Below are 24,283 nucleotides of genomic sequence, written 5' to 3'. Positions count from 1 at the left end.
GGGCCAGAATCTGTTCCCCAAAGTACACATATGTCTGTCCTTGAGTCCTGCATTTAGATGCTGTGTCAGTGCGTGGATGGGTGAATGAATGAACAGAAAGGCCAAAGAGATACCTGGCAAGCTAAGAGGACCTTAACTTTTCTGTTGTATCCTTGGTGTCCTAATGAGCAGTGGGCACAGTGTTCATGGCACTGCGTCTGCCCCAATCTTGCCATGTAATCCTGGGATGATCAGCCAGCCTGTGATGAGCCAGCAACCTGCTCACCCCAAATCAAAGTCCCCTCACAGCTGGGAGAAGCTGATGCCCTGGGAACATCAACTCCAGTTCCCTGGATGTCTATGTTAATGCCTGGACACAGGGGGATGGAAGGATATCTCATGCTTACTCTTTGGCTTGCAGCTGGTGGTAGCTGGCTTCTCCACCCATGTGGACATTACACGAGCACATGAAATTGCCAACGAGGTTCGGCGAGTCAAGAAGCAACTGAAGGACTCCCAGCAGTTGGCAATGCTCTACAACAACCGCGAGCGCATCTTTGGCTTGCCCATCACCAATGTAAGCCTCCCAAAGACCCCTCCCCTCCACTTACCCAGGGACTGAGGAAGCAGCTGGGGTCTGCAGCCACATCAGAGTCCAGCTGCTAGGGCAGGTGGCGGTCAGGCTTATCTGGACCAAGACTGATTGGCCTGTAGAGTAGAGATACCTTACCCTGAATCTACAGGAAGACTAATAGAACCAGTCAGCAAGCCTGTGAGGGTCAGCTTAGGCCTTACTGAAAATCAGTTCAGGACCCGGAACCTGGATGTAGCAAGTATAGGGAGATCATGCCTGTGTCCACAAGAAAGGAGCAAGGAAAATGGCCAGGATCAAGGAGGGAGGATCTCACCCAAGTAGGAGTATCAGGGAGAGAGTTCAGAGAGTGTCCCAAGAAAGCCTAGCCTTGCCTTCTGCTCTGTAGTACGATAAGCTCTCGAAAATGGTGAAGGACTTCCAGCCCTACCTGGACCTCTGGACCACAGCTTCTGATTGGCTGCGCTGGTCTGAGAGCTGGATGAATGACCCCTTGTCAGCCATTGATGCAGAGCAGCTGGAAAAGAACGTTATCGAGTCCTTCAAAACCATGCACAAATGCGTGAAGCAGTTCAAGGACATCCAAGGTAGATGGCCAAACTGACCTATTCCCCCCTTCCCTGCCTATGCTAGCCTCTTCTCATGCCCACCTACTCTACTTGGCAGCTTGCCAGGACGTGGCCTTGGACATTCGAGCCCGTATCGAGGAGTTCAAGCCATATATCCCACTGATCCAGGGCCTGCGCAACCCTGGCATGCGGGCCAGGCACTGGGACATACTATCCAACCAGATCAATATCAACGTCAGGCCCAAGGCCAACCTGACTTTTTCCCGCTGCCTTGAGATGAATCTGCAGGACCATATCGAGAGCATCAGCAAGGTGGCCGAGGTGGCTGGCAAGGAGTATGCCATTGAGCAGGTGAGTAGACATCAGCAGGCCTATTCCACCCCACCTAGCCCCTGATGGACAACTTGGTCACCAGCCCTTGCAAATGATAGCCATTTGGGAAGATGACAGTACTGACCCCATCCCTGAGAGAATCATGTCCAGAGGGGAGAGGCATTCCATTAAGTGTGTTAATAATATATGTAAAGTGCTTGGCTTCATTGCCATTTGTCCTCAGGATTATAGGAAAGAGCAGATAGCATTATCCTCATTTAACAGATGAGTACAGAGGCCAGTAGTATTGTTCAAAGAGCTTGCCTACTATGTGGGAGGCCTTGGGTTTAATTCCCAGCACTGATAAGTAGATAGATAAATAAAGCAAGTAAATATAAAAAAGCAGATGAATGTCTTAAAGTTCAGGAGGAGCCAAGGTGGCACATCCATTAAGTGTCAATGCTCACATCCCTCCACCTAGCACCTTAGTTACCTCCAACACGTGTGTACAACATGTTTATACACATGCAACACATAAAATGAATCCTAACAGGGGCCCATGGAGGACTTGTTGACTGCACTTGCTGAGAATATTTACCAAAGTGGCCCATGTGAAGGTCATACAAGATGAATTTTTCCCTGCTCAGTACTCGTCAAAGAGCACCGACATGTACCTATTTCCCAAGACCCAGTCTTGATACCCATCTCCCACCTCAGGCACTAGACAAGATGGAGAAAGAGTGGTCAACCGTCCTATTCAATGTGCTGCCCTACAAGGAGACAGAAACCTACATCCTCAAGAGTCCAGATGAGGCCTCACAGCTGCTTGATGACCATATTGTTATGACCCAGAGCATGTCCTTCTCACCCTACAAGAAGCCCTTTGAGCAACGCATCAACTCCTGGGAGACCAAACTGAAGCTGACCCAAGTGAGCCTTCCCCTTCTAGTCCTTTCTTCCATTCCCTCCACTCATCCAAAAGGATCTCTTAAGTGGTTCCTAACAAATATGTAGATGGGACTCAGAGCAGTGGAATGCCTTCTCATCTTTACCTAGTTCCTGGCTCTCTGAAGCACTCTATTCATAAGAAAATGACTGAGATGGATGGTGTTGGCTACCTATGAGTTAGTGGGTTAAAAGAAGTTAGGGATAAGGAGATAAATCTTAAAAATGCAATTGCCATCAGGCCTCCTAAGTTCCTTCAGAGTTGGAACTTGATTGGATGGACAGATACCATAAGGCCCCAGTCTCCTCAAATCCTTTCTCACCCTGCCCTGAGCCCCTTGTCCTCATCTTATTTGGACCCGAATAGGAGAGACTGGAGCACCCGTGCTTGAAAGTAACTCCTAATAGTCCCTCAGAGCCTTCCTAGGAACTAGATCTCCAGTGAAGACCAGAAGCTGGGTGAGCAGGGCTTAACTATACGGTCCCTGAGCCAACTAGAGATGCAATGTCAGCATTGTCCTTGGACTTCCCTCCTTTTCTCAGGCTGCCACCTCCACCTGAAATTTTAGCCCCACCTCCCATCTCCTCCAAAGTTTGGCACATCCCAGTACCAACGCTAAGAGCACCATGCTAGGCTATTTGTGACCAGAGGTAGGATGGGCCCTTTCCTCAAGAGCATGCACTTTGTTCACATGCCCAAATAGGCTTGGCCCCAATCCCATGAGGAAGAAATGGATGAATGAATGTATTTGCACTGATGAGAAAAGATAAGAGATCCTGAGTGGGGGGAACTGGGAGGCACAAAGAGGAAGTAGCTCATTTTGTAATAATGTTTCAGGGAGTATTTTAGGGACCTCAAACTCAAGTTCTAATGAGACTCAAAATATATGGGGTCATGGGCCCAAGAATCCTTCATGGAGGAGAGATTAATTTGGTTTTCAACAAACTGGGTAACTTTGCTCAGTCAACTCGGGTTGTGCTGGTTTGGGTATGGGCTCTCACAGGGAAATACAGTAGCCCTGGTTCTTTTGATATCCTATGGGGTAGTGGGATTTCCCTAGAGGACAGGCATTCTTATATCATTCTGTTCCCATTGGAGAATGGAGTTTCATATTGTCAGCACCATCCAGAAGCTTCCCTTGGCTGAAAGTATGGCATAGCAGTAGAACACCTACAGAGCATAGCAAGCATGAGACCTTGAATTCAAGCCCCAGTACAATCAAAACTACAAAACAAAAGCCCCACAAGTTTGGACTAGAGGCCTGGCCCAGATGATAGAGGGCCTGCCCAGTAAGCTTGAGGCTCTGATTTCAATCTATAATGGGCCTTGAACTTGACAGTCCATCCCTTCCCTACCCATCCTAGGAAGTTTTGGAGGAATGGCTGAACTGCCAGCGGTCCTGGCTGTACCTGGAGCCCATCTTCAGATCTGAGGACATCATGCGGCAGCTGCCTGTGGAGAGCAAGCGCTATCAGACCATGGAACGGATCTGGAGAAAGATCATGAGGAATGCCTACGAGAACCGAGAGGCAAGCTCCAGGAAGCTGAGAGGGCAGATGGGTCCCCAGGGCTCGATAACGTTGGGAGCCTCCTTGTCTTTTTCCTCCTTAAACAAGGACTAGAAGACATGTCTGAAGCTTTGGCTGTGTTCTTGGGAGTGGCTCACTAGTCCTAAAGATGCTGTATAACAGCTGATAATTTTTCTCTTGGAGATCCAAAGTTTACATAATTATCTTAGAAGCCCTGAAAAGTCCAGCTGCAGAAACAAATGCCTTAGCCTTTTAGCACTCTCATTTTTTCTTTTTTCTTTATTTTTGTCAGTCCTGGGCTTGGGCTCAGGGCCTGAGCACTGTCCTTGGACTTTCTCAGGGCTAGAGTCCTACCACTTCTGAGCCACAGCACCACTTCTGGCTTTTTTTTTTTCTTTTCTGTGTATGTGGTACTGAGGAATCAAACCCGGGTCTTCGTGCATGCTAGGCAAGCACTCTACCACTAGGCCAAACTCCCGGCCCCGCTCGCTTTTCTTTTTAAAACCATAGATTTTGTTTCCTCCCTGTGGAGTTGGCAGTACTATTAGAAGCATAGAGGCAGTCCCTGGCTCAGGGACAATTTTCCTGCCCTTCTTTCTCCGGACCCACAGAGGGTTTTTGGCTTGTGCGGATGGTCTCTGGTGAGCCTACCTGGTAATCTCCCAGTTGGCTCATGCTCACACTGTCTCTCCCCACTCGGGCTCTGTAGGTGATCAATGTGTGTGCTGACCAGAGGCTGTTAGACAGCCTGCGGGATTGTAACAAGCTGCTGGACCTGGTGCAGAAGGGACTCAGCGAGTACTTAGAGACCAAGCGCAGTGCCTTCCCCAGGTTGGTGCCACCAGCCACTCCCAGTCAGTGTCTGCCTCCAGAGGTACTGTGCCTGCCAGGACCTGGGAGCCTTCTTGGTCTCATCTCTCACTTTTGTTCCCTTCTGGCAGATTCTACTTCCTGTCAGATGATGAACTACTAGAGATCTTGTCCCAAACAAAGGACCCCACAGCTGTGCAGCCCCACCTGCGCAAGTGCTTCGAGAACATTGCCCGGGTGAGTAGCTGGGGTTTGGGTCTCAGGGCCATAAGCATTGGGGCATATCCCAGGGGGACATCTCTGCCCTTTCACCAAGTCCTCTTAACAGGGATGTGGTGATACTGTGATTTAGGCTCTTCCCTGCTCCCTGCTGGAGGCATCCAGAACACTGAGGTGTTGACTGGGTGGAGACACCCATAAGGTTAAATGTGGGATCTCTCCCCTTATCCACAAAGGAGACCACACAGGCCTCTGCAGGATAGACCTAGCCTCCTTCTCCAAGTCCAGGCCACAGCTGTGGGAATGTACTCACATCTTCCTTAACTATAGCCCAGGATGGCCTAGCCAAAGCAGACACTGGGGCCCCTCCAGAGGTCTCTCTTTGAAGGGGGTGGGGAACACTGGCCGGGTCAGTCTGGGGCTAGGGGCAGGCCTTCTAGCACACACAGGGTAACCATCTCTTGCTCTCCATTGCACACAGCTGCTATTCCAGGAGGACTTGGAGATCACACACATGTACTCCTCAGAGGGTGAGGAGGTAAAGCTCTCCTTCTCCATCTACCCCTCCAGCAATGTGGAGGACTGGCTGCTGGAGGTGGAACGCAGCATGAAGGCCAGTGTTCGAGACATCATTGAAAGGGCCATTCTGGCTTACCCCACGGTGAGCTTGCCACATCCTACTTGGTCTTCCTGCCTCACCTTCCATTTGGCTCCCTGACCATGCTCTCAGTTGCCATGAAGTCTCTGAGGGTTCACACTGAAACTCCCAAACTTCCTCCCCACCCACATTCTGGAAAATGAGACTTGTTCCTAATAATCACAATCACTTACTATGCTCCATAAGTACTTAGCACCATTTATTTATACCTGTAATCCTAGCTGCGCAGGAGCCTGAGCTCTGAGATCATTGCTCAAAGCTCAAGATTTCCTGGGCAGCAACATCTGTGATCCTGTTATCTCTAATTAACCACCAAAAAGCAAGAAGTAGAGATGTAGCTCAAGTGGTAAACTACCAGCCTTGAGGAACAAACAACCTAAGGGACCATGCCCAGGTCCTGAGTTTTAAGCCCCAGTATAAGCGTAAAAATGAAACCAAATAAAGAATCTTAAGTACTTAACCTTCTCCCGGTCCTGTGCTGGGACCTCGTCTGCTCTCCACTGACAGTGGAGATATGGGGGATTTATTCTGCCAAAAGGCATGCCATTTCCAGGGGCAGAGCCAAGATTTGAATCCAGGACTGTGTAATCCTTTATCTTAGGCTCTGACTCATCTATTCCAACATCTCATCTATGGAGGAAATGTTGCCACCTTCAAGAAGCTTAACAGCTTCTGCGAGACTGACTGGCAGAATGAGCATTCCAGCCCAATGTCTGCAAGCCAGAGAACAATATTCAAGGAAAGAAGAGGGAAGAGTCAGTTGGCAGCAGTTTAGGTCAGCCTTCCCATATTATCTTCCCAGATGCCCAGGACCCAGTGGGTTCTCAACTGGCCAGGCCAAGTGACCATTGCTGGCTGCCAGACCTATTGGACTATGGAGGTGTCTGAAGCTCTGGAATCAAAGAGCCTCGATAACAAGCTGTTTCCTCAGCTAGCTAGCCAGGTGGGAGTGAAAAGGGTCACTGTTGTCTATACCCATAACACCCTAGAAATGTTCCCTACAATTCTTTCCTGGAAAAGGCCTGGGCTTGGATCATTAGTGGATCACAATTACCAGTGGAAGCCACATGCCTGGGTCCCTACTACGCCAGCTCGTGGGCTTATGCTTGCTCTGTGCCCTGGTTCCTCATCATACTCCAGCCTGGAGTTCCTCACCACGTCCACCCCCCAGCCCCAAAAGTTTCATTGGTTCTGAACACTGCAGTGGCTGATGCCATGCATGTGCCTTTTTCCTTTCTCTCCTCCCCTCCCCTCTCCTAGCATCAAAAGCACCCAGGATAGATAGAAGCTCATTCTCCATGCAAAGGAGGAGGAGCCTAGATCCTGGATCTCTAACGGAGATCTTCCTACTCTTGTAGCTCAGTGATCTGGTGGCCCTGGTGCGGGGTAAGCTGTCCCGCATGCAGCGGACAGTGCTTTCGGCACTGATTGTCATTGAGGTCCATGCCAAGGATGTGGTGCATAAGCTGATCAAGGAGAATGTAGTGAGCGTGAATGACTTTGAGTGGATCTCTCAGCTCAGGTGAGGGCAAGCAGGTGGGGGGGGGGATCCGAGACCATGAGGGAAGGAGTGGTCCCTGCCCTCAAGTCTGGGCAAGGATGCCTCAGTGCCTTTATTCCCCCAGAAGAACCCCTCTGGCTGCATACTTGCCTGGTGGCCAGTTGTCTTGGGGCCAGGAGCCTATCTTTTTGTGCTTCCAGGTACTACTGGACAAACAATGATCTGTACATTCGTGCTGTGAATGCTGAGTTCATCTATGGCTATGAGTACCTAGGCAACAGTGGGAGACTGGTGATCACACCCCTCACTGACAGGTAAGAGTTTCCTCCCCATCTGTGGGTTTTTTTTCTTGTTTGCTTTTTGGTAGTACTGAAGTTTTGAACTTTGAGCCTTGCACGTGAACCATGGTTAAGCCTATTTTTTTTTTAAGATAGGGCCTCGTGCTTTTGTCTAGGCTAGTCTTAGGATATGATCGTCCTGACTTTGTTTGCTGTGTACCTTAGATTTCATGCATGAACAGCCTTGACTCAGTTTGTTCTTTGGGATAAGGCCTCACTATTTTTTGGGGGGTGGGGGAAGACCTGGGATAGCTTCAAACTGCAGTCTTCCTATCTCCAACCCCCAAATCCCAGTTGGGTTTTGCATAAAGGAAGTAGTTAGCTACAGTTTGGTCAGTCTAGCTAGTTCCAAACAAAGCTCTGTAGGGCTGTGAGGGGAGGAAGGTAGAGCACTGAACAGGTAGCCGTGAGTTCCAATCCTGCCCTGGCAACCAGGCCTAGCATACCTGGCCTGAGAGGATGGTAAGAAATAAGAGCCATCTATCTACAAGAAGCTCCCTAGAGCTGTAGAAACCCTCAAAAATAGGAGGAGAAAAATATATGGTGGGATATATACTCTATAGACATAATGTTATATTATATAGATCGATATGTATCTATGACATACAAACTCTCAGCTTAATTTAGTTATGTTCTAAAGTGTATGTGCCAGTGATTAGATATAGAGATTCTTGAATATTTGTTTGTTAAACATGACATTCGAAATATGATGTAAAACATCAGTGTTAATAAAATCTTTTAAAATGAAAAAAAGTGGGAGGAGTGCGAGAATATAGGTGGCCTGTGCCTACTTCCTCTCATTCCCATAGGTGCTATCTGACCCTCACTGGAGCCCTACACCTCAAGTTTGGGGGTGCCCCAGCTGGCCCAGCTGGCACAGGGAAAACAGAGACTACCAAAGACCTGGGAAAGGCCTTGGCCATACAGACAGTTGTGTTCAACTGCTCTGACCAGCTTGATTTCATGGCCATGGGCAAATTCTTCAAGGGCCTGGCCAGGTAAGAACCTGGCCGCAACCTGATTGTGAGGGTGGTGCAAGGCAAGGGGAAAAGGCTGAGCTCTCCCTCAGGGGAAGGCTATGTGGGAGCATTGCCCAAGAACCTCAAAAGATGGTAGAGGGGACAAGATAGAGTGTCAAGAATTAAGGACTCAGTCTAGTGGGCACTGGAATTGGAGCAAGCATCTAAGTGTGGCCGAGCTGATGAGAATTGCCACTCAGGGCTTCTCCCTGGCAGAATAAGAAGAACCCTGAGAGAGAGGTACCAGGTGGGCTCTGAGCATATGTGCCCCACCCAATATTTTGGCCTCACTTAGCGCTGGGGCCTGGGCCTGCTTTGACGAGTTCAATCGCATTGACATCGAGGTGCTGTCAGTGGTGGCACAACAGATCACCACCATCCAGAAGGCCCAACAACAGCGGGTAAGCCTGGGGCACTCCCCCAAAATACACTGACATGTCATCCCCTTACCACTGCACTACTCTGCTACCTTCAGTGCTCGTTCTGCAAGGGTGAACTGGGCACGTAGGCCTTCCCAGGCCTGCCTCTTTCATCCCTCAGGAGTACAGTACTATCTGCCCCACCTCCATTTGCAGAGCTGTATCTAAAGGGCTTTTTTTTTTTTAAAGCCAATCAGAAAGACGCACAATCTTTACTCTAGTCTGTGCAGCTTCCAAACCAAGCTGCGGCAGGTACAGGGATCCCTTCCTACATCCCAACTCTTGTGGAAAGCCCTAGGCATTGGCTCTTCCTCCAGTCATGATCAGGGTGACCAGGGATCTTCTTCAGGGGACAAGAGGTGGTGGTCAGGGCTGAGTTTGGGTAAGTCTGGGGAGATCAGTGTCAAGAACTGGGATGGAGGGAGTGGGAGGCAGAGACTGAGTGGGGACCCCTGAGAGACTGAAATCACAACCCGAGAGACCATGGATGGTCACTGGGACCTGAGATCTTAGTCCAGATCTTGAGAAAGGATCCAACATGATCAGCATCCAGTCCCAGCTGTAGCCAAAAAAGGAACAAACAGGATGAGGAGACCCATCCAGAGGAAGAAAGAGGGCCGGGCTCCCCATGCCCTAAGTGAATCGATCCTCTTACCCCTGCCACAGGTAGAGCGTTTCATGTTTGAGGGTGTTGAGATTCCACTTGTACCATCCTGTGCAGTTTTTATCACCATGAACCCAGGATATGCTGGCCGTACGGAGCTGCCTGACAATCTGAAGGCAAGTTCAGGCCCAACGTGGCCAAGGAGGCACCAGAGCTCCAATCTATGCTCCAAAATCACTGGTACAAAACTATACAGCTGCCAGATGTCAGGAGCTGTGATTCCTTATGGCAGCACTCCTGCTCAAGGGTCTTAAAACCCACTTTACCTTGTGGAAGAAGTCTGGGCTGCCTAGATGTGGGGATTCATTTGATAGCTGCTAGGCTGGGCCTGTGAGGATAATGGAAAGACAGGAGCCCAGTGGGGGTCATCTCCTGGGAATTATATGAAGGCAGCTTCAAATCAACACAGAAGACATGTTCCTCATGGCCAGAGGTGTCTGCCATCTGCTGTGGCAAGTATGATACAGAGGTAAATCCCAGGATTAGCTAAGGAGGAAAGTCAGGTGAGGCAGGCTGTCTTTTGAGGACCAGAACATTCAGAGAAGTTAATGGTACCTAGGAAGGAGGAGGTATGGGGGTATGGTGAGGTCTACCTACCATTTGCTCATGTTCCGTATGCTCAGGCACTCTTCCGGCCTGTGGCTATGATGGTTCCAGATTATGCCATGATTGCCGAGATCTCACTCTACTCCTTTGGCTTCAATGAAGCTAACGTGCTGGCTAAGAAGATCACAACGACCTTCAAGTTATCTTCTGAGCAGCTTAGCTCCCAGGTGAGGCCCTCCGTTTCTGAAATCTGAGCATTGCTCTCTGCCCCCAGCCTCCAGAATTGCTTCAAATTCACCTTGTGTTGAGCACTCAGCTCTGTGCTAGCTGCTTTACAGGCATCATCTTATTGATTCTTCCCAATAACCCTTCAAGGGAGGTGTGACATCCTTGTTTCTCAGATGAGGACACAGGGGTCCTAAGTAGTAAGACTCTGGCAAGGCTCATGGTGCTTACGTGGACCTGGGACAGGATTAAGAACAGATGCCACTGCAGTGTACCCAACTTCCTGCATCCCTACATAGCCTGCTTCCCCCACCCCGGCTTTCTCCCAAGTTTTTTCCCTTTGGAATCAATTAGTTGTATGGGGATGATTTTTTTTTGCCAGTCCTGGGGCTTGAACTCAGGGCCTGGGCCCTGTCCTTGGACACTTTTTGCTCAAGGCTAGTGCTCTGCCACTTGAGCCACAGAGCCACATGAAGCTTTTTGTGCGTATGTGGTTTCAGGAAATCAAACCCAGGGCTTCATGCCTGCTATGTGAGCACACTATCACTAAGCCATGCTCCCAGCTCTGGGTGTTCATTTTAACATGTCCATATATGCACACAATGTACCTTAATCTGATTTGAGCATTCTCCTTCATCCCCTTCACCCAAGAAGAAACATTGGTGTGGCCTAAAAGTTGGTCCTTGAGAGATGTTGTAGAGAATGTTTGGGAAAAGAGTCTCAAAGGCTATGGAAGGCAACCTGTTCACTGTGCAAATGAGAAACTCCCTCATTCACTGTTTCAATACAACTTGAGTGCCTCCCAGTCCTACGAGGCACTGTGCTAGGATTCCAGGGATTTAGCCATAACCAAGACAGCCTTACGCAGAATAGGTAATCCAGTCAGAGGACCTGAGACCTGAGGACCTGAGGTCCATTGAGATGCTGAAGTGGAGGGTGCAAGAGAATCCCAAAGGAGGATCCTAGACTGAACATGCAGGTGTGGAGTCACAGAGGGCCTGCAGGGGTGGCATTTCACCACTGCAAGCTGGATGATAAGGAGTGGCCGGTTTCTAGGTGGGAGACAGTGTATCCCAAGTAGAACTTCCCCCAGAGGGACAGGGACGACCCAGGGCTCCTCCTGTATGGAATCAATAGGATCACTATGACTTCGGGATGAGAGCCGTGAAGACTGTGATCTCAGCTGCCGGGAACCTCAAGCGAGAAAATCCCAACATGAATGAGGTGAGTTTCATCTAGAAAGAAGGCTCCAGAAGGGCTTAAGGTGGCCAGACACAAGGCTGTTTGCCATCCTGATGCCTAAGCCTAGCACCTGCTGCAGGAGCTGATCTGCCTCCGTGCCATCCAGGATGTGAATGTGCCCAAGTTCCTGCAGGAAGATCTCAAGCTCTTTTCAGGGATTGTGTCTGACCTGTTCCCCACCATCAAGGAGGAGGAAACTGACTATGGAATCCTAGACAAAGCCATCCGCCAGGCCTGCGAGAAGAACAACCTCAAGGATGTGGACGGTAAGCCTCTGGCCCTGCCCTCCTCCATCCTATGGATATCTGAGCAGGGGCTGGCTTCAGTGACCTTGAAATCCAGGATGGGAGACAAGGATAAGATACACTAGCTTCAGGGTCCCGTCACATGGCCAAGTATGTCTTGGCCCCTGTCTCTACTGGAACCTGCCAGGTGACAGGACAATCTTATAATTCAGGGCCTCCATGTCAAATGTGGAGCAGCGTCTGTCTTTGGTCCTCTCTCAAGCCCGGTGTCATTAGGCACAACTTCTTAGTTACTGATGAGGGGTCATCTCCTCATCCTCCCCTGCTTGGGTGCTGATGATTTACAATTCCCCGACACATCTGCTCTCAACCTCAGTGTGAATAATAATGACCACACAGGGCCTTCTGGGGCCTGAGCAGTTGAAGTGCTCAGCCCTCGAGGGCCAGGGGAGACCCTGGATCCTCCATTACTCTCCCATTCTGTATGTAACTTAAATGCTCCCTTCTCTGGCCACCTCTTAGGCCTCGGCTGAACATACTTTTCAATAAAGCTTCAGATTCCTCTCCCTCACAGGTGCAGCTTAGCTCTGCTCTTCCTGGTTAATTGGGAAAACAAAGCTCTCAGGCCTTCAGTACCAGAGCTATGACTCCCCACTCCCCACTCAGGCCAAAGCAATGCCCACATTACCTATCTGTGTGGACCTGACCCTCTGCTAGTACCTGACAGGTTCCTCTAGTTCCTGACTGACTACAATTTTACCCATATTGGCCAGTAATGACTCTGGTGCTTTCAGCAGGATGAATGTAGCTCTTGGAGAAATGTTGATTCTGGAGCCTAAAATGGCTGATCCTTTGACCAGAGGATATTAGGGAATGATGGTCAAAACGTGAACAATAGCTGGCATCTAGAGTTCCTGCTCTGTGTCAGGCTCTATGCTTAGAGCTTTATCTGCCCCTTCTATAAGATAGGTGCTATGAGAAACAGGCTGAGGGACTGAAGTGACTCAATAAAGGCACACAAGCTAAGGGCAGAGCCAGGATCTAAGCCCATTCTCTGACCCCTGGGCTCCCCTATCATGTTTCCCAGGTTTCCTGACTAAGTGCATCCAGCTCTATGAGACCACAGTGGTGCGGCACGGCCTCATGCTTGTGGGGCCCACAGGGTCTGGCAAAAGTAACGTGAGTAAAGCAAGCCAGGCAGCCCAGTACCTGGGCAGTGAGCCTGAAGGGCTGCAAACTCAACAAGGACATTGGCCTCCATTTATATCCTCTAGTCCTCTGCAGTGCCCCTCCCATTTCCTGTAGCCCCTAGTACACTCTAGTCCTGCCCTCTAGGAAGCCAAGAGGCTCACTGCGGTGATGTCTGCCTAGTGTTACAGGGTTCTGGCAGCTGCTATGACGATGCTGAAAGGGCAGCCGTCCATCAGTGGGGGAGTGTATGAGGCCGTCAATTATTACGTGCTCAACCCCAAGTCCATCACCATGGGCCAGCTGTATGGAGAGTTTGACCTGCTCACCCATGAGTGGTGAGTGACCCCCCTCCACCTCTGCCCTCTCCTCTGCAGGCCTCTAGATGCCACGCCCCCACCCCATCCTTCAGTGGTAGATTAGGGCTTTCAGCACCAAACTAGCTACATTTTCATTTCCTCCTAAATACCTCTGCCATCTCTTCTGTTTGTTTGTTTACTCATCTGCACAGTGAGAATAATAATGGCATCGTTATCATGTTAAGGAGAAAATGAACTTAAGGAAAATATCTAGTACATAGTACACACTCAGTAAATGGTATTTGCCATTGCCCCCTCAAAAGAGGCTAATGGTCCCCTACAAGGTCACTATTTCTAGCTTAGGGTTTGCATTTTAGGCAAAGTGCATTGAGCCAGGAGAAGGGCCACTGGAAGAGATTTCTCAGGAGCTATTCTGAAGGATTCTCATGGACTTTTCTATTCAGTCTGCCTTCAATCCTCAATCCTCAGATCTCAGCCACCTGAGTAGCTAGGATTACAAATATGAGCCGCCGAACACCAAGTTCTTGTTATAATTTTTGTTGTTGGTTGTGAGGCTTGAACTCAGGGCCTGAGCCTTTTTGTGCTCAAAGATAGCACTCTACCACATGAACTACTACCAAGATTTTAGTGATTAATTGGAGATTACAGTCTCACAGGGCCTTTTCTGCCTGGATTGGCTTTGAACTGTGATCCTCAGATCTAGCTAGGATTATAGTCTTGTTATAATTTTTTAATGAACAAAAATACTGAAAGAGTAATAAAAGCAAGTTGGTACCATTTGGGCAGCCAGGTTTTCTGAAAGCCAGCTGTGTGCCACCCTGGCACCTCTAACTCTATTCTCCTGGTGGCTACAGGACAGATGGGATTTTCGCCTCCCTCATCCGGGCCGGGGCCATCGCCTCCGACACCAACAAGAAGTGGTATATGTTCGATGGGCCAGTGGATGCCGTCTGGATCGAGAACATGAACACAGTGCTGGATGACAATAAGAAGCTGTGCCTCAGCTCTGGGGAGATCATCAAACTCACAGAGGTACACTCACTTGTATTCCCCCCACTCTTTAACCAGCTAGGTGGGCCCTGCCATGGGGGCTAAACTTTGTCCCACACGACCCTTGCCTCCTGGGGCCACAGGCCACATCTTAGTCCATCACCATCACTCACCCAGGAACTTGCCACCTGTCAGGAGCTCAGATTTGACTTCCAGCATCTCTCCCTGAACTCCCTGACCTTGGCCATGTGTTATGCAGCCATTCAGTGCTGCATTTTGAGCCTACCTCCTACTACAGGCTCTGAGCCCAAGGGTCAGGATGACTGTGCAACCCTATCAATCCAGGCCCACCAAGTCTTTTTTGTTGTTGTTGTTTTGTTCATGGGACTTGAACTCTGGACCTGGGCACTGTCCCTGAGCTCTTCAGCTCAGAGGGGCACTGTCCCTGAGCTCTTCAGCTCAAGGCTACTCTGCCCTATCCCTTGAGCCACAGCACCACTTCTGGTTTTCTAATGGTTAACCGGAGATAAGAGTCTCACAGACTTAGTGCCTGAGCTTGCTTTGAACCTTGGTCCTCAGATCTCAGCCTCCTGAGTAGCTAGGATTACAGGCGTGAGCCATCGCACCCAGCCCACACAGTTTTGTACCCAGAATCTCTGGGCAGATGAGACAGATTCACTGCAGATATCTGCCTTGTGTATAAGACTATGGCCTGGGCACATGAGCAATTCACAAAGTGTATGCTTAGCTTGTCTCTTGAGAGCACCTGGCAGTCTTTTGTAAGGGTGGGGGAAGCCTGGAACAAAGTATAACGGTTCATGCCAGATTCCTCAGAATTCTAGGGATCCAAGGCTAGCCAGAAAATCCTTTTCTGAGCTCTAGGTAGGGAACACTGTCAGCTGAGGGCCCAAGGGTACCTGAACACACACCCCTAAATCATGCCCTAACCCCGTAGCCTGTCCCCAGATCCTTCTGATCAGATCACCCCGTGGCCCTTCCTCTGTCTCCAGGGGCTTGCATCTGGCCCTGTCACATGTTTCATTTTACCACCAGGCAATGACTATGATGTTTGAGGTGCAGGACTTGGCAGTGGCCTCCCCAGCCACAGTGTCACGCTGTGGCATGGTATATCTGGAGCCCAGCATCTTAGGACTCATGCCTTTCGTTGAGTGTTGGCTAAAGAGTATTCCTGCCTTGATAAAGCCCCACAAGGAGCAGTTGAAGGACCTCTTTGTCAGGTTTCTGGAGGTAAGTGAGGCCACAGACATGCCCAGCCTGGTGGAGCATCAGGGACTGTGGCCTCAAGCCATAAAAGCTAAGTGCTTGCTCTCTATAGGATTCCATTGAGTTCGTTCGGTCCTCAGTGAAGGAGGTGATCACCTCAACTAACGGCAACCTGACCACAAGCCTCCTCAAGCTGCTCGACTGTTTCTTCAAGCCCTTTCTGCCTAGAGAGGTATAGCCCCTGACAGTGGATCCCCTGAGATTCCATCTTGCCACCTGCTCTACTTACCTGGCCTACCTGAAGATCCTGGATCCCAAGTTCTGCTTTCAGGAAGACAGTTGGACTGGAGCATCCACCCCATATACTGCGCTGTAGAAAAACAAAGCCATGAAATGCTCTCTCCCCACTTCCTCAGGCCACCCATTACTGTCTTCAGTTAGACAGATTCTGTTCCCTCTGTCTTAGGACCTTAAGAAGATTCCATCTGAAAAATTAAGTCGCATCCCAGAGCTGATCGAGCCCTGGTTCATCTTCTCCCTGATCTGGAGTGTGGGAGCCACAGGAGACAGCAACAGCCGCTTGACCTTCAGCCACTGGCTAAGGAAAAAGATGATGATAGAAAAGGTGAAAGGGAGAAGCCCCCATACCTGATCCCCTAGGGGCTAGAAGCAGGCAACACTTCAGGGCCTCACAATCTGCTTTTCTTCTTGGTTCCTGGCAGCTGACTCTACACTTCCCTGAAAAGGGGCTGGTATATGATTACAGGCTAGAGGATGCTGGGATCAGTAGTACTGAAGATGATGAAGAAGAGGAGGAGGAAAACAAGCAGGTAGCTACAGGCCTGTCCAGAGATCAAGATGGGCAGGACTCTATTGGGGGATGGGTGTTAGCTATTGATAATGAATGATAGCCACCAAGAGAGTCACCTTGATGACTACTGGACTCATGGATTCTCATAGCCTTCTGGGAAGTAGTTGAAGCTGGAAGTAGTTAGTAATAGAGCTGAACTCAAACCTGGGGCTAGGAGACAACAGAGTGCCTCCCTTTTAAAGCGTGTGCACTACTTCTGTGTTGATGCTGATCCTAAGAGCTGACTGCCTCTGTTCTACAAGTAAAATATCACCACTTTCCCAGTAAATGAGGGGCCCAGGTGCCTTCCCTACTATCAGCCAGTATTATTCCAAGGTCAGGATGCTAAGCTTGGTAAATAGGGGCAGAGAGGGTCTTGTGGGCAGGGTCCCACAAGAGGCATGCAGGACACATTTGGATCTAACAGTCAGAAATGTCCCCAGTAGTAAGTATTGGTTGGGCCATCGGGAGACACACTGAAGGAAGTCTGCAAGTTGAATCAGGGCTATGGATGAAGGGATTCATGGAAGAAAGGATGGTGGGGAGACAAAGCCAGGGGGCCTTCTGTACCCTCTGATACCAATGTCCTTTGTTCTCACTGCATACTCCTGAAACTAAACAACAAGCACCTCTGCATTCTGGGTTGTTTAGTTCCCAGAGCCTTGTCCTCTTGCAGAGACCTAAGGATGGCAATCTCTAGGATGTCCTCGGCCTAAGATGTCTATGTGGAGTAAAGCTCTCACTTTGACAGTTGCAGGCAGGGATCCCCTACTTGCACAGCTGGATTCAGAGTTCCCCCATTCCAGTGGTTTATGCTGGGAATCCCCAACATTATGCAGAGGGCAGGACATAAGAATTTCCATTTCCAGGCCCTCTTGCCAAGGAACATAATTCTTTGCCCTCCCACTGCATTTGACAGGAAGCCAACAACCTGGAACGGGGTGGGAAGGGGTTTGGGACATTCCCTGAGCCAGCTGTGGTTCCAGGTTGCTTGGGTGAAGTGGATGGACTCCTCGGCTCCATTCACCATGATGCCAGACACCAGCTACTCCAACATCATTGTGCCCACCATGGACACCGTGCAGATGTCCTATTTGCTGGGCATGCTGCTGACCAGCCGAAAGCCTGTGAGTGCCCATACTGTGCCAGCCCAAGCTGGGAAGTGGCTGGCCTCCCACATCAAGGAGGTAGGAGCTCTCTCTGTGCATGCCTGCCCAAACTCCACTCTCCCAGGTGCTGTGTATTGGGCCAACGGGCACAGGGAAGACTATGACCATTTCTGACAAGCTTCTCAAGAACCTGCCATTAGAGTATATCAGCCATTTCCTTACCTTCTCAGCTCGCACGTCAGCTAACCAGACCCAGGACCTCATCGACAGCAAGCTGGACAAGAGGCAGGAAATCCCTTGTTAATTCCTCAGTCCTAGTCCTACCAAATGATTCTCTGGATTTGACAGATACCTCCTGGTGGGAACTGGAGGTTCCTTAAGGGGTCCTGGGTTCCCTCATAGACTTCTCCAGAGCTTTCCCTCTGTCTAGATTCCTTCAAAGCCTTTCAATGGGCACTTGGCCTGAGGTGGGCACTTGAGCAAGGCTCTATACCTGTCTGGGAGATGCTAATGATTCACTCGCCGGGGAGGCAGAACTCCTTTAAGGGAGCTCACCCACAGGTCAACCAGACACTGAAAGTTCCAGAATGTTCAGAACAAGACCGAGGACTGAACAGGAGGTCTGGAAATTTGCAAGAGGCTGCTTTTGAATGAAGAGCCATCCTGTTGCCCCTGGATTCTTGAAGGGCCTGGTGCCTATGAGTACTGAACTCACATAGCCCCTGTTGCAGGCGGAAAGGTGTATTTGGGCCACCCCTTGGGCGCAACTTTATTTTCTTCATCGATGACCTAAACATGCCAGCCCTGGAGACATATGGAGCACAGCCACCCATCGAGCTGCTGCGCCAATGGATGGACCATGGCGGCTGGTATGACCGCAAGATCATCGGTGCGTACTAGCCTGGGCCGCTGGGTGCTGGGCAAGAGTGCAGTAATGAAAGGCCGTGGGTAGGAGCCCACCAAAATGTTTTAACTCTTCTTGAAATTGGGGATAATGAAATCTGAGGCCAAAGAAAAACTTCAATGTCTGAACACATTTGTTATTATATCAATACTGTTAGAAATTATCATTTTAAATTCACATATATTCTTTTCATGGGGGAAAAAAAAGGTTCACAAGAATCATAATGCAGTCCTGGGCAGGGTCCTTCCTGACTTCCTGTCCTCACTCAGGAGCCTTCAAGAAGTTGGTGGATATCAACTTTGTCTGTGCCATGGGCCCTCCAGGGGGAGGCCGGAATGCCATCACTGCAAGACTGACACGTCACTTTAACTACCTGTCCTTCACTGAGATGGACGAGGTCAGCCAGACACGCATCTTCTCTACCATCCTAAAGTCTTGGATGGGTGAGTTGGTAGAGGAGGGAGGTGGAGAAGAGAGAGACCGTGGTCAAAGGCAGAAGCCTAGGCCAGGGACTATACCAAGGACAATTGGGTGGTGGCTGGACAGGAGCAAGTGACAGAACTGCTCACTTAACTGCAAGCTCACCTTCACCCCATACTCAGCTGTTAGCTTTGCCAAGCTCAGGAGCCTCTCTGAACCCCAATTTCTTCATCTGTAAAATACGAGTGAGAATATTAGTACCTATCACTCCAAGTGGAGAGTTAAGTAAGATAATGGCACATGGAATATCTAGCATGAAACCTTGTACATTGTGAGATATGTGTGTGTGCATGAATTTACCCAATATGCATACATACATGCATGTGTTAGTATTTGCCCAGAAACTTGAGTGAAAGCCACCAGGACAGAGTAGACAAAGTACTCTTGCATTCTTTCTGGGGTGTAGGAGAAGACCACTCTAGGATATTATTTCCTCACCACCCCACTTCTCACCCAGAACACATTCTAACCATGGCACTGTACTTGGCACTGTGCCAAGTAGTAAGTGATGAGCCTTGGACCTTCTTTGGTCTGAGCTTGGGCTATGGGCCAAGACTTCCCTGCATACTCAGCTTGGGAGTATGGGACACACTGTTCTAAGGAGGGATGGAGAGGTGGTAAATAGTGGCCCCTTTAAGAGCTTTCTATCTGGGTACAGATAGCCACAGTTGGCAACAAGAGGTCTACCAGACTCTAATCCCCATTTCTTTCCCTCAACCCTCCAGATGGACTCCTTGGAGAAAAAAGTTACCGCGAGCCTGTGCGTAAGTGAGGCTTGGGGAGAGGTCTGGGAGGGCCTAGAAGGGAGAGGACCCCATATAAGGTGAACCCCAGGTTTGGATCTGGTTAAGTGTTCTGATGGCAAGGACCAGAGTCCATGGGGAATGCTTCTGGGGTTCACACAGATACCAAGGCGAAAGATGGTAACAAGAACTGCTATTCTAGGTTCCCAGACCCATTTGTATAGCTAGTCAGCTCCCCAATACCGGCATGAGTATCAACTAATAGGAAATGTCCAGGAAATGAAAGATAAATGGATAAAAGGTGGGACCCAATGAACTCCACCCTGTGGGAAAAGCCACAGCCACAACTCAAAGGAGAGCTAGCTTTCTGCGAAGAGCATGGGCTAGGGTAGACATACAACTCCTCATGGAAACAGGAAGGTGATGGTCAATACACCTTGTATGGCAACCTCATACAGCTCTCCTCTGTAGCTGCAGAGTAGCTGCCCACTTTAGGCTTTGTCATCTGTAGCCACCTCTTTTTTCCCCCTTCTCTCCACTGAAAGAAACCTTCAAGCTCCTCCTTTGGGCCGCCATACTTTCATCCAGCATCACTCATGACCTTGTCCTTTCACCTTGACTGGGAATGAACTTCTTGTAGCTACCCACGCTTTCCTCTTAAACGTACTAGAGAGCAGAACCCCTAACACCAGTGTGTCCTGCTCTACTGGGCCACTTGGCATTTAGCTCCCTTCTCACTCACCCTGGACCATCAACCCACATTTCCACTCATCATGATGGCAAGACTTCAAAAGTAAAACAAAAAATTCCACAAGCACAGCCTCCTCTCTGACCTTCTCACGAGCACCTCCTACACTCCCTGAGAATGCTGTTATGGCCAGCGGCCATACCAGTGAATCCCCATGGCCTCCCCAAGGCCCTTCTCCCTCCCCAGTGCTCCTTATTAGACATCTTTGCCTGCAGCCTCTACTACACTCTCCTCAGACGCTCTCATCCTACCCCTGGTAGTAAAAGCCATCCTTGTGCCAGCAACATCCAAGTTCACATCTCCAGCCCAGACTTTACAAATCCCACACCTTTCTGCCTCCTGGGCATCTCAGACTGCCCAGATCCAAACTCCTGGCTGCCCACCCAATTATCTCATCTCCAGGGATGGCAGCTTCATCCTTCCAGGGACTCAAAACAAGAGTCATCTTCATCCCTTCTCTTTCCTTCTTCCTCTCACACCTCATCCAGTGGATCTGGTGGTTTTCCTTGATGAAGCCATTCCTGATTGTGCTTACCAGTGGTTACAGCAGCCACTTCCCTTGTCTCTTTGTTTCTGCCTTCCCATGCTTAGGCTCATCTTCTACTTGCTGCCAGAGGGACCCATTAAAGCATGACATCAAACTAGGCATTCTAGTTTGAGCCCATACCTTTAAGCACAGCCTGAATAATACAGTTAGCCCTGTTTCAAACAAAATTGTAAGACATTGGTCCTCCTCTGCTCAACTGCCTCATCCAGGCTAGAAGTCCACGTCCAGAATGTGGCAGGTAAAGCTCTACTTGTGCTCCCCAGCACCTCTCTGGTATCATTTCCTCCCACACAGCCCCTCCTTACTGAACTTTGGCTCCCCACGCATGGTTTCACCCCCTGGGCCTTTGCCCTTGCTGTACTTTCTGCCTGAAGCAGGTACATGCATGATTGTCTGTAACTTTTTTTTAAATTTTGACTTCCATGTCCCTGTTTTCAATGATGCCTCCCCAAGAATTTTTGGACTGACCCCCAAAGGACAGCCCTGGTCCTCCCCAAATCTCTATTCCTGCTATAAGTTCTTGTATAGTACTTGTTACTTGATCATCTCTTTTACTTATTCACATATTCATTATCCATCTCCAAGACAAGAATATTTACTTTTTGAGGATGAGGAATGTCTGTGCAGCAGATGCGATGCCCCGTATCCAAGCCTGGCACCAGAACAAGCCTATGTTCATAAATGAGCCCATTCTGTCTTTTTCTTTTCTTGTCTTTTTTTCCTGCCAATACTAGGTCTTGAACTCAGCCTCATGTTCTTGCTGAGCATTTTCATTCAAGCCTGGAACTCTACCACTTGAGTCACAGGTCCATTTGTGGCTTTTAGTACTTAATCAGAGACAAGTCTCAGATATGTCTGCCCAGGGTGAGCCTCAGATCTCAGTTTCCTACATAGCTACCAGCATTTGGCCTTTTTGCTTATTTCTAGGGCTTCTTCCACCCCAATTTCCCCCTAACAGAACTTTGATTCCTAGTGAAGAATGGGAGAGTTTTTGAAGAACAAGCCATTGGGTTTGTTGATAAAATTCAGGCTGGAAGTTGCAGCAACTCCCAGGATGGGGGGTGGGGTGATCCCTGCAGGTCCACCTGGACCTGAATTCCAGATCACACCACACTGACCATTAAGTACTCCTGAAGGCTGTGTGAATCAAATGACCCCTCCCCGTATGTAGTCCAGAGCTAGCATGGTCAGCACAATCTGGTAAAGCAAGATAGTAAAGGTCTGCCCAGCACTGAGATGACTGAAACCCACATCAGCATCAATGCATGAGAGAAAACATAAAAGGAGAGTGCTCAGAGCAGGAGATGCCCACTATGAGGTGAAGGCATCAACAAGATCCTATGTCAAAGAAGGCATCCAAGATAGAGCAAAGGGATGAATGGAATCCTAGCCTGAGACCAGGGAAAGGGATACCAAGAACTTACCACAGAGAGGTCAGAGCGTGCAGAGGTTGCATAAGGTGACCCTGGCTATTCTCCTGTCCCCACAGCTGGAGCCCCCAATATCGCTGATCTCACAGAGCCCCTTGTGGAAGCTACCATCATTGTGTATGCCACCATCACCTCCCAGTTGCTGCCCACTCCAGCCAAGTCCCACTATACCTTCAACCTGAGAGACCTCTCCAAAGTCTTCCAGGGCATACTCATGGCTGAGCCAGCCAAAGTTGAGGTGAGGATCCAGCAGGCCATCTCCCAAGAGTCCACGCTGCCTTTGTCATCTTCCCTGGCTTCCCTAGTTTTAGGCCTTCCTGACCCTCCAGCCCTGAATGAGCCCGAAGCTGGGCCCCCCAAAAGCCTAAGCATTGTGCATTGAGCCCTGTCTTGTAGTCAGACTCCTGCCTGGAGTAGTGGCCTTGATATGGGGGTCATACAAAAGAAGAAGCCATGACAAGGTAAGGAGGAAAGAGGGTACATGTGTGAGAACCTTGTGGAAGTAAGCAAACAAGGTTTCTGTAGACACTAAGGATGCTCCGATAGTAGGACCAGAAAGTGTAGTGGGCAGTACAGGGTACAGGGGTCCAATGTGTAGCTACACTTTCCTCCTAAAGTTTGCAGGGAGCCGTGTAGAACCAATGCGTAGACAGCCAATGTGTATATAGCCTGAGCCTGATGATGTTGGGGGACAGAATAGAATCAGATCCTGGCTCTGTGGTCCAATCACCCTGGGAGAGGCAGAGAAGCTAGGGCAGAGGGAGCAACAGAGCCAAAAACAGAGAGGCAGATTCTGAAAAAGATTGATAAGGCTCATTGCATAGTTAGATGTGCAGTGGAAGGAGAAATCAGAAGTCCTTCTAGGCTTGAAGAGAGGAAAGTGATGACTCTGCGGCAATTATAAGCAGCAAATGGATCTCTGCTCGCTGGCAGGGGCTATGATTAGCCCAGTGGATGCTAGGGCCCGAGGTAAAAAGACCTCAGCTCACTCTGTCCACTTTCAGCCAGCTAGTAGACACACTTCCCAGCTGCCCCAGGGCCCTGTCCCCACCCCCTGCCTGGCTACTTTGAAAGATGGCTGAGGATGTGGTACTAAGGGCTACTGCTGATTTGGGGTGCCTTCAGGACAAAGTGCAGTTGCTGAGACTGTGGTATCATGAGAACTGCCGTGTATTTCGTGACCGACTGGTGAATGAGGAAGACCGCACCTGGTTCGACCAGCTACTTGAGAGCCGCATGGAGCAGTGGGACGTGCCCTTCAACAGGGTCTGCCCCTTCCAGCCCATTCTTTATGGGGACTTCATGTCACCAGGCGCAGACGTGAAGTCCTATGAGCTCATCACCAGCGAGAGTAAGGTGAGGGCCTCATGGGTGGTGGGTTCTCTTTACTATGACTCCTGGGCCCCAAGACCCTACTAACAGTTTACCACCCTAGATCAGGTCAGGAGAGTCAGCTGAGGCCCTGCTCAGCCTGGCTGAGAATAAGCCTCGGGTTCAACTGAGACAATTACACACCCACTTGAGGTATAATCATTCCCACTCATAAAGGGCAGTAAAGACTCAGTGGCCTCAGAGCTGCATGGCTGCAGTGGGCTCAATTATTTTGTTAATTCCCAAGGGCTCTTTTCCGGGTCCCAGGATCTGTGCAGCCTGGTAAGTCTTTCCTGAGCCTCAGGCCTGAGTGTATTTACTTACTTACTTACTTACTTATTTCCTCCCTGCCTCTCTCCCTCTCTCCCTTTCCTTCTTCCCTCCTTTCTTCCTACTTTCCTTTCCCTTCCTTTCTTCCTTATTTCTTTTTAATTTTTCACTATTATTATAAAAGTGATATACAGATGGATTACAGTTTCATAAGTGGGGCTTTCTTTTTTTGTGCTGGTTCTACAATTTGAACTCAGGGCCTATGCACTGTCCCTTAGCTTTTTCTACCCAAGACT

At 49.5% G+C, this 24,283-nt stretch overlaps 1 protein-coding gene across 1 annotated transcript in view; it reads left to right on the top strand.

Moving 5' to 3' along the window:
• Dnah1 (dynein axonemal heavy chain 1) overlaps window positions 1–24,283 on the top strand; it is a 62,310-nt gene that overhangs the window by 19,435 nt on the left and 18,592 nt on the right. Inside the window, exons 17-47 of the mRNA XM_090321628.1 lie at window positions 401–556; window positions 960–1,158; window positions 1,238–1,491; window positions 2,170–2,382; window positions 3,763–3,927; window positions 4,637–4,758; window positions 4,869–4,974; window positions 5,438–5,617; window positions 6,417–6,557; window positions 6,973–7,136; window positions 7,316–7,429; window positions 8,263–8,451; window positions 8,768–8,873; window positions 9,558–9,671; window positions 10,179–10,328; window positions 11,464–11,550; window positions 11,648–11,834; window positions 12,901–12,992; window positions 13,185–13,339; window positions 14,176–14,353; window positions 15,365–15,559; window positions 15,648–15,767; window positions 16,002–16,160; window positions 16,258–16,365; window positions 17,372–17,512; window positions 17,619–17,779; window positions 18,226–18,383; window positions 18,668–18,841; window positions 19,604–19,642; window positions 22,406–22,584; window positions 23,472–23,702. Of these exons, the coding sequence (XP_090177754.1) occupies window positions 401–556; window positions 960–1,158; window positions 1,238–1,491; window positions 2,170–2,382; window positions 3,763–3,927; window positions 4,637–4,758; window positions 4,869–4,974; window positions 5,438–5,617; window positions 6,417–6,557; window positions 6,973–7,136; window positions 7,316–7,429; window positions 8,263–8,451; window positions 8,768–8,873; window positions 9,558–9,671; window positions 10,179–10,328; window positions 11,464–11,550; window positions 11,648–11,834; window positions 12,901–12,992; window positions 13,185–13,339; window positions 14,176–14,353; window positions 15,365–15,559; window positions 15,648–15,767; window positions 16,002–16,160; window positions 16,258–16,365; window positions 17,372–17,512; window positions 17,619–17,779; window positions 18,226–18,383; window positions 18,668–18,841; window positions 19,604–19,642; window positions 22,406–22,584; window positions 23,472–23,702 (4,737 nt within the window). The remainder of the gene's footprint in view (window positions 1–400; window positions 557–959; window positions 1,159–1,237; window positions 1,492–2,169; window positions 2,383–3,762; window positions 3,928–4,636; window positions 4,759–4,868; window positions 4,975–5,437; window positions 5,618–6,416; window positions 6,558–6,972; window positions 7,137–7,315; window positions 7,430–8,262; window positions 8,452–8,767; window positions 8,874–9,557; window positions 9,672–10,178; window positions 10,329–11,463; window positions 11,551–11,647; window positions 11,835–12,900; window positions 12,993–13,184; window positions 13,340–14,175; window positions 14,354–15,364; window positions 15,560–15,647; window positions 15,768–16,001; window positions 16,161–16,257; window positions 16,366–17,371; window positions 17,513–17,618; window positions 17,780–18,225; window positions 18,384–18,667; window positions 18,842–19,603; window positions 19,643–22,405; window positions 22,585–23,471; window positions 23,703–24,283) is intronic.

Source organism: Megascapheus bottae, chromosome 2, assembly GCF_031878675.1.
Source record: "Megascapheus bottae isolate mThoBot1 chromosome 2, mThoBot2.hap1, whole genome shotgun sequence".
Taxonomy (NCBI): Eukaryota; Metazoa; Chordata; class Mammalia; order Rodentia; family Geomyidae; genus Megascapheus; species Megascapheus bottae.
Note: the sequence above shows the minus strand (reverse complement) of the source record. Positions and strands in the feature narration are given on the sequence as shown.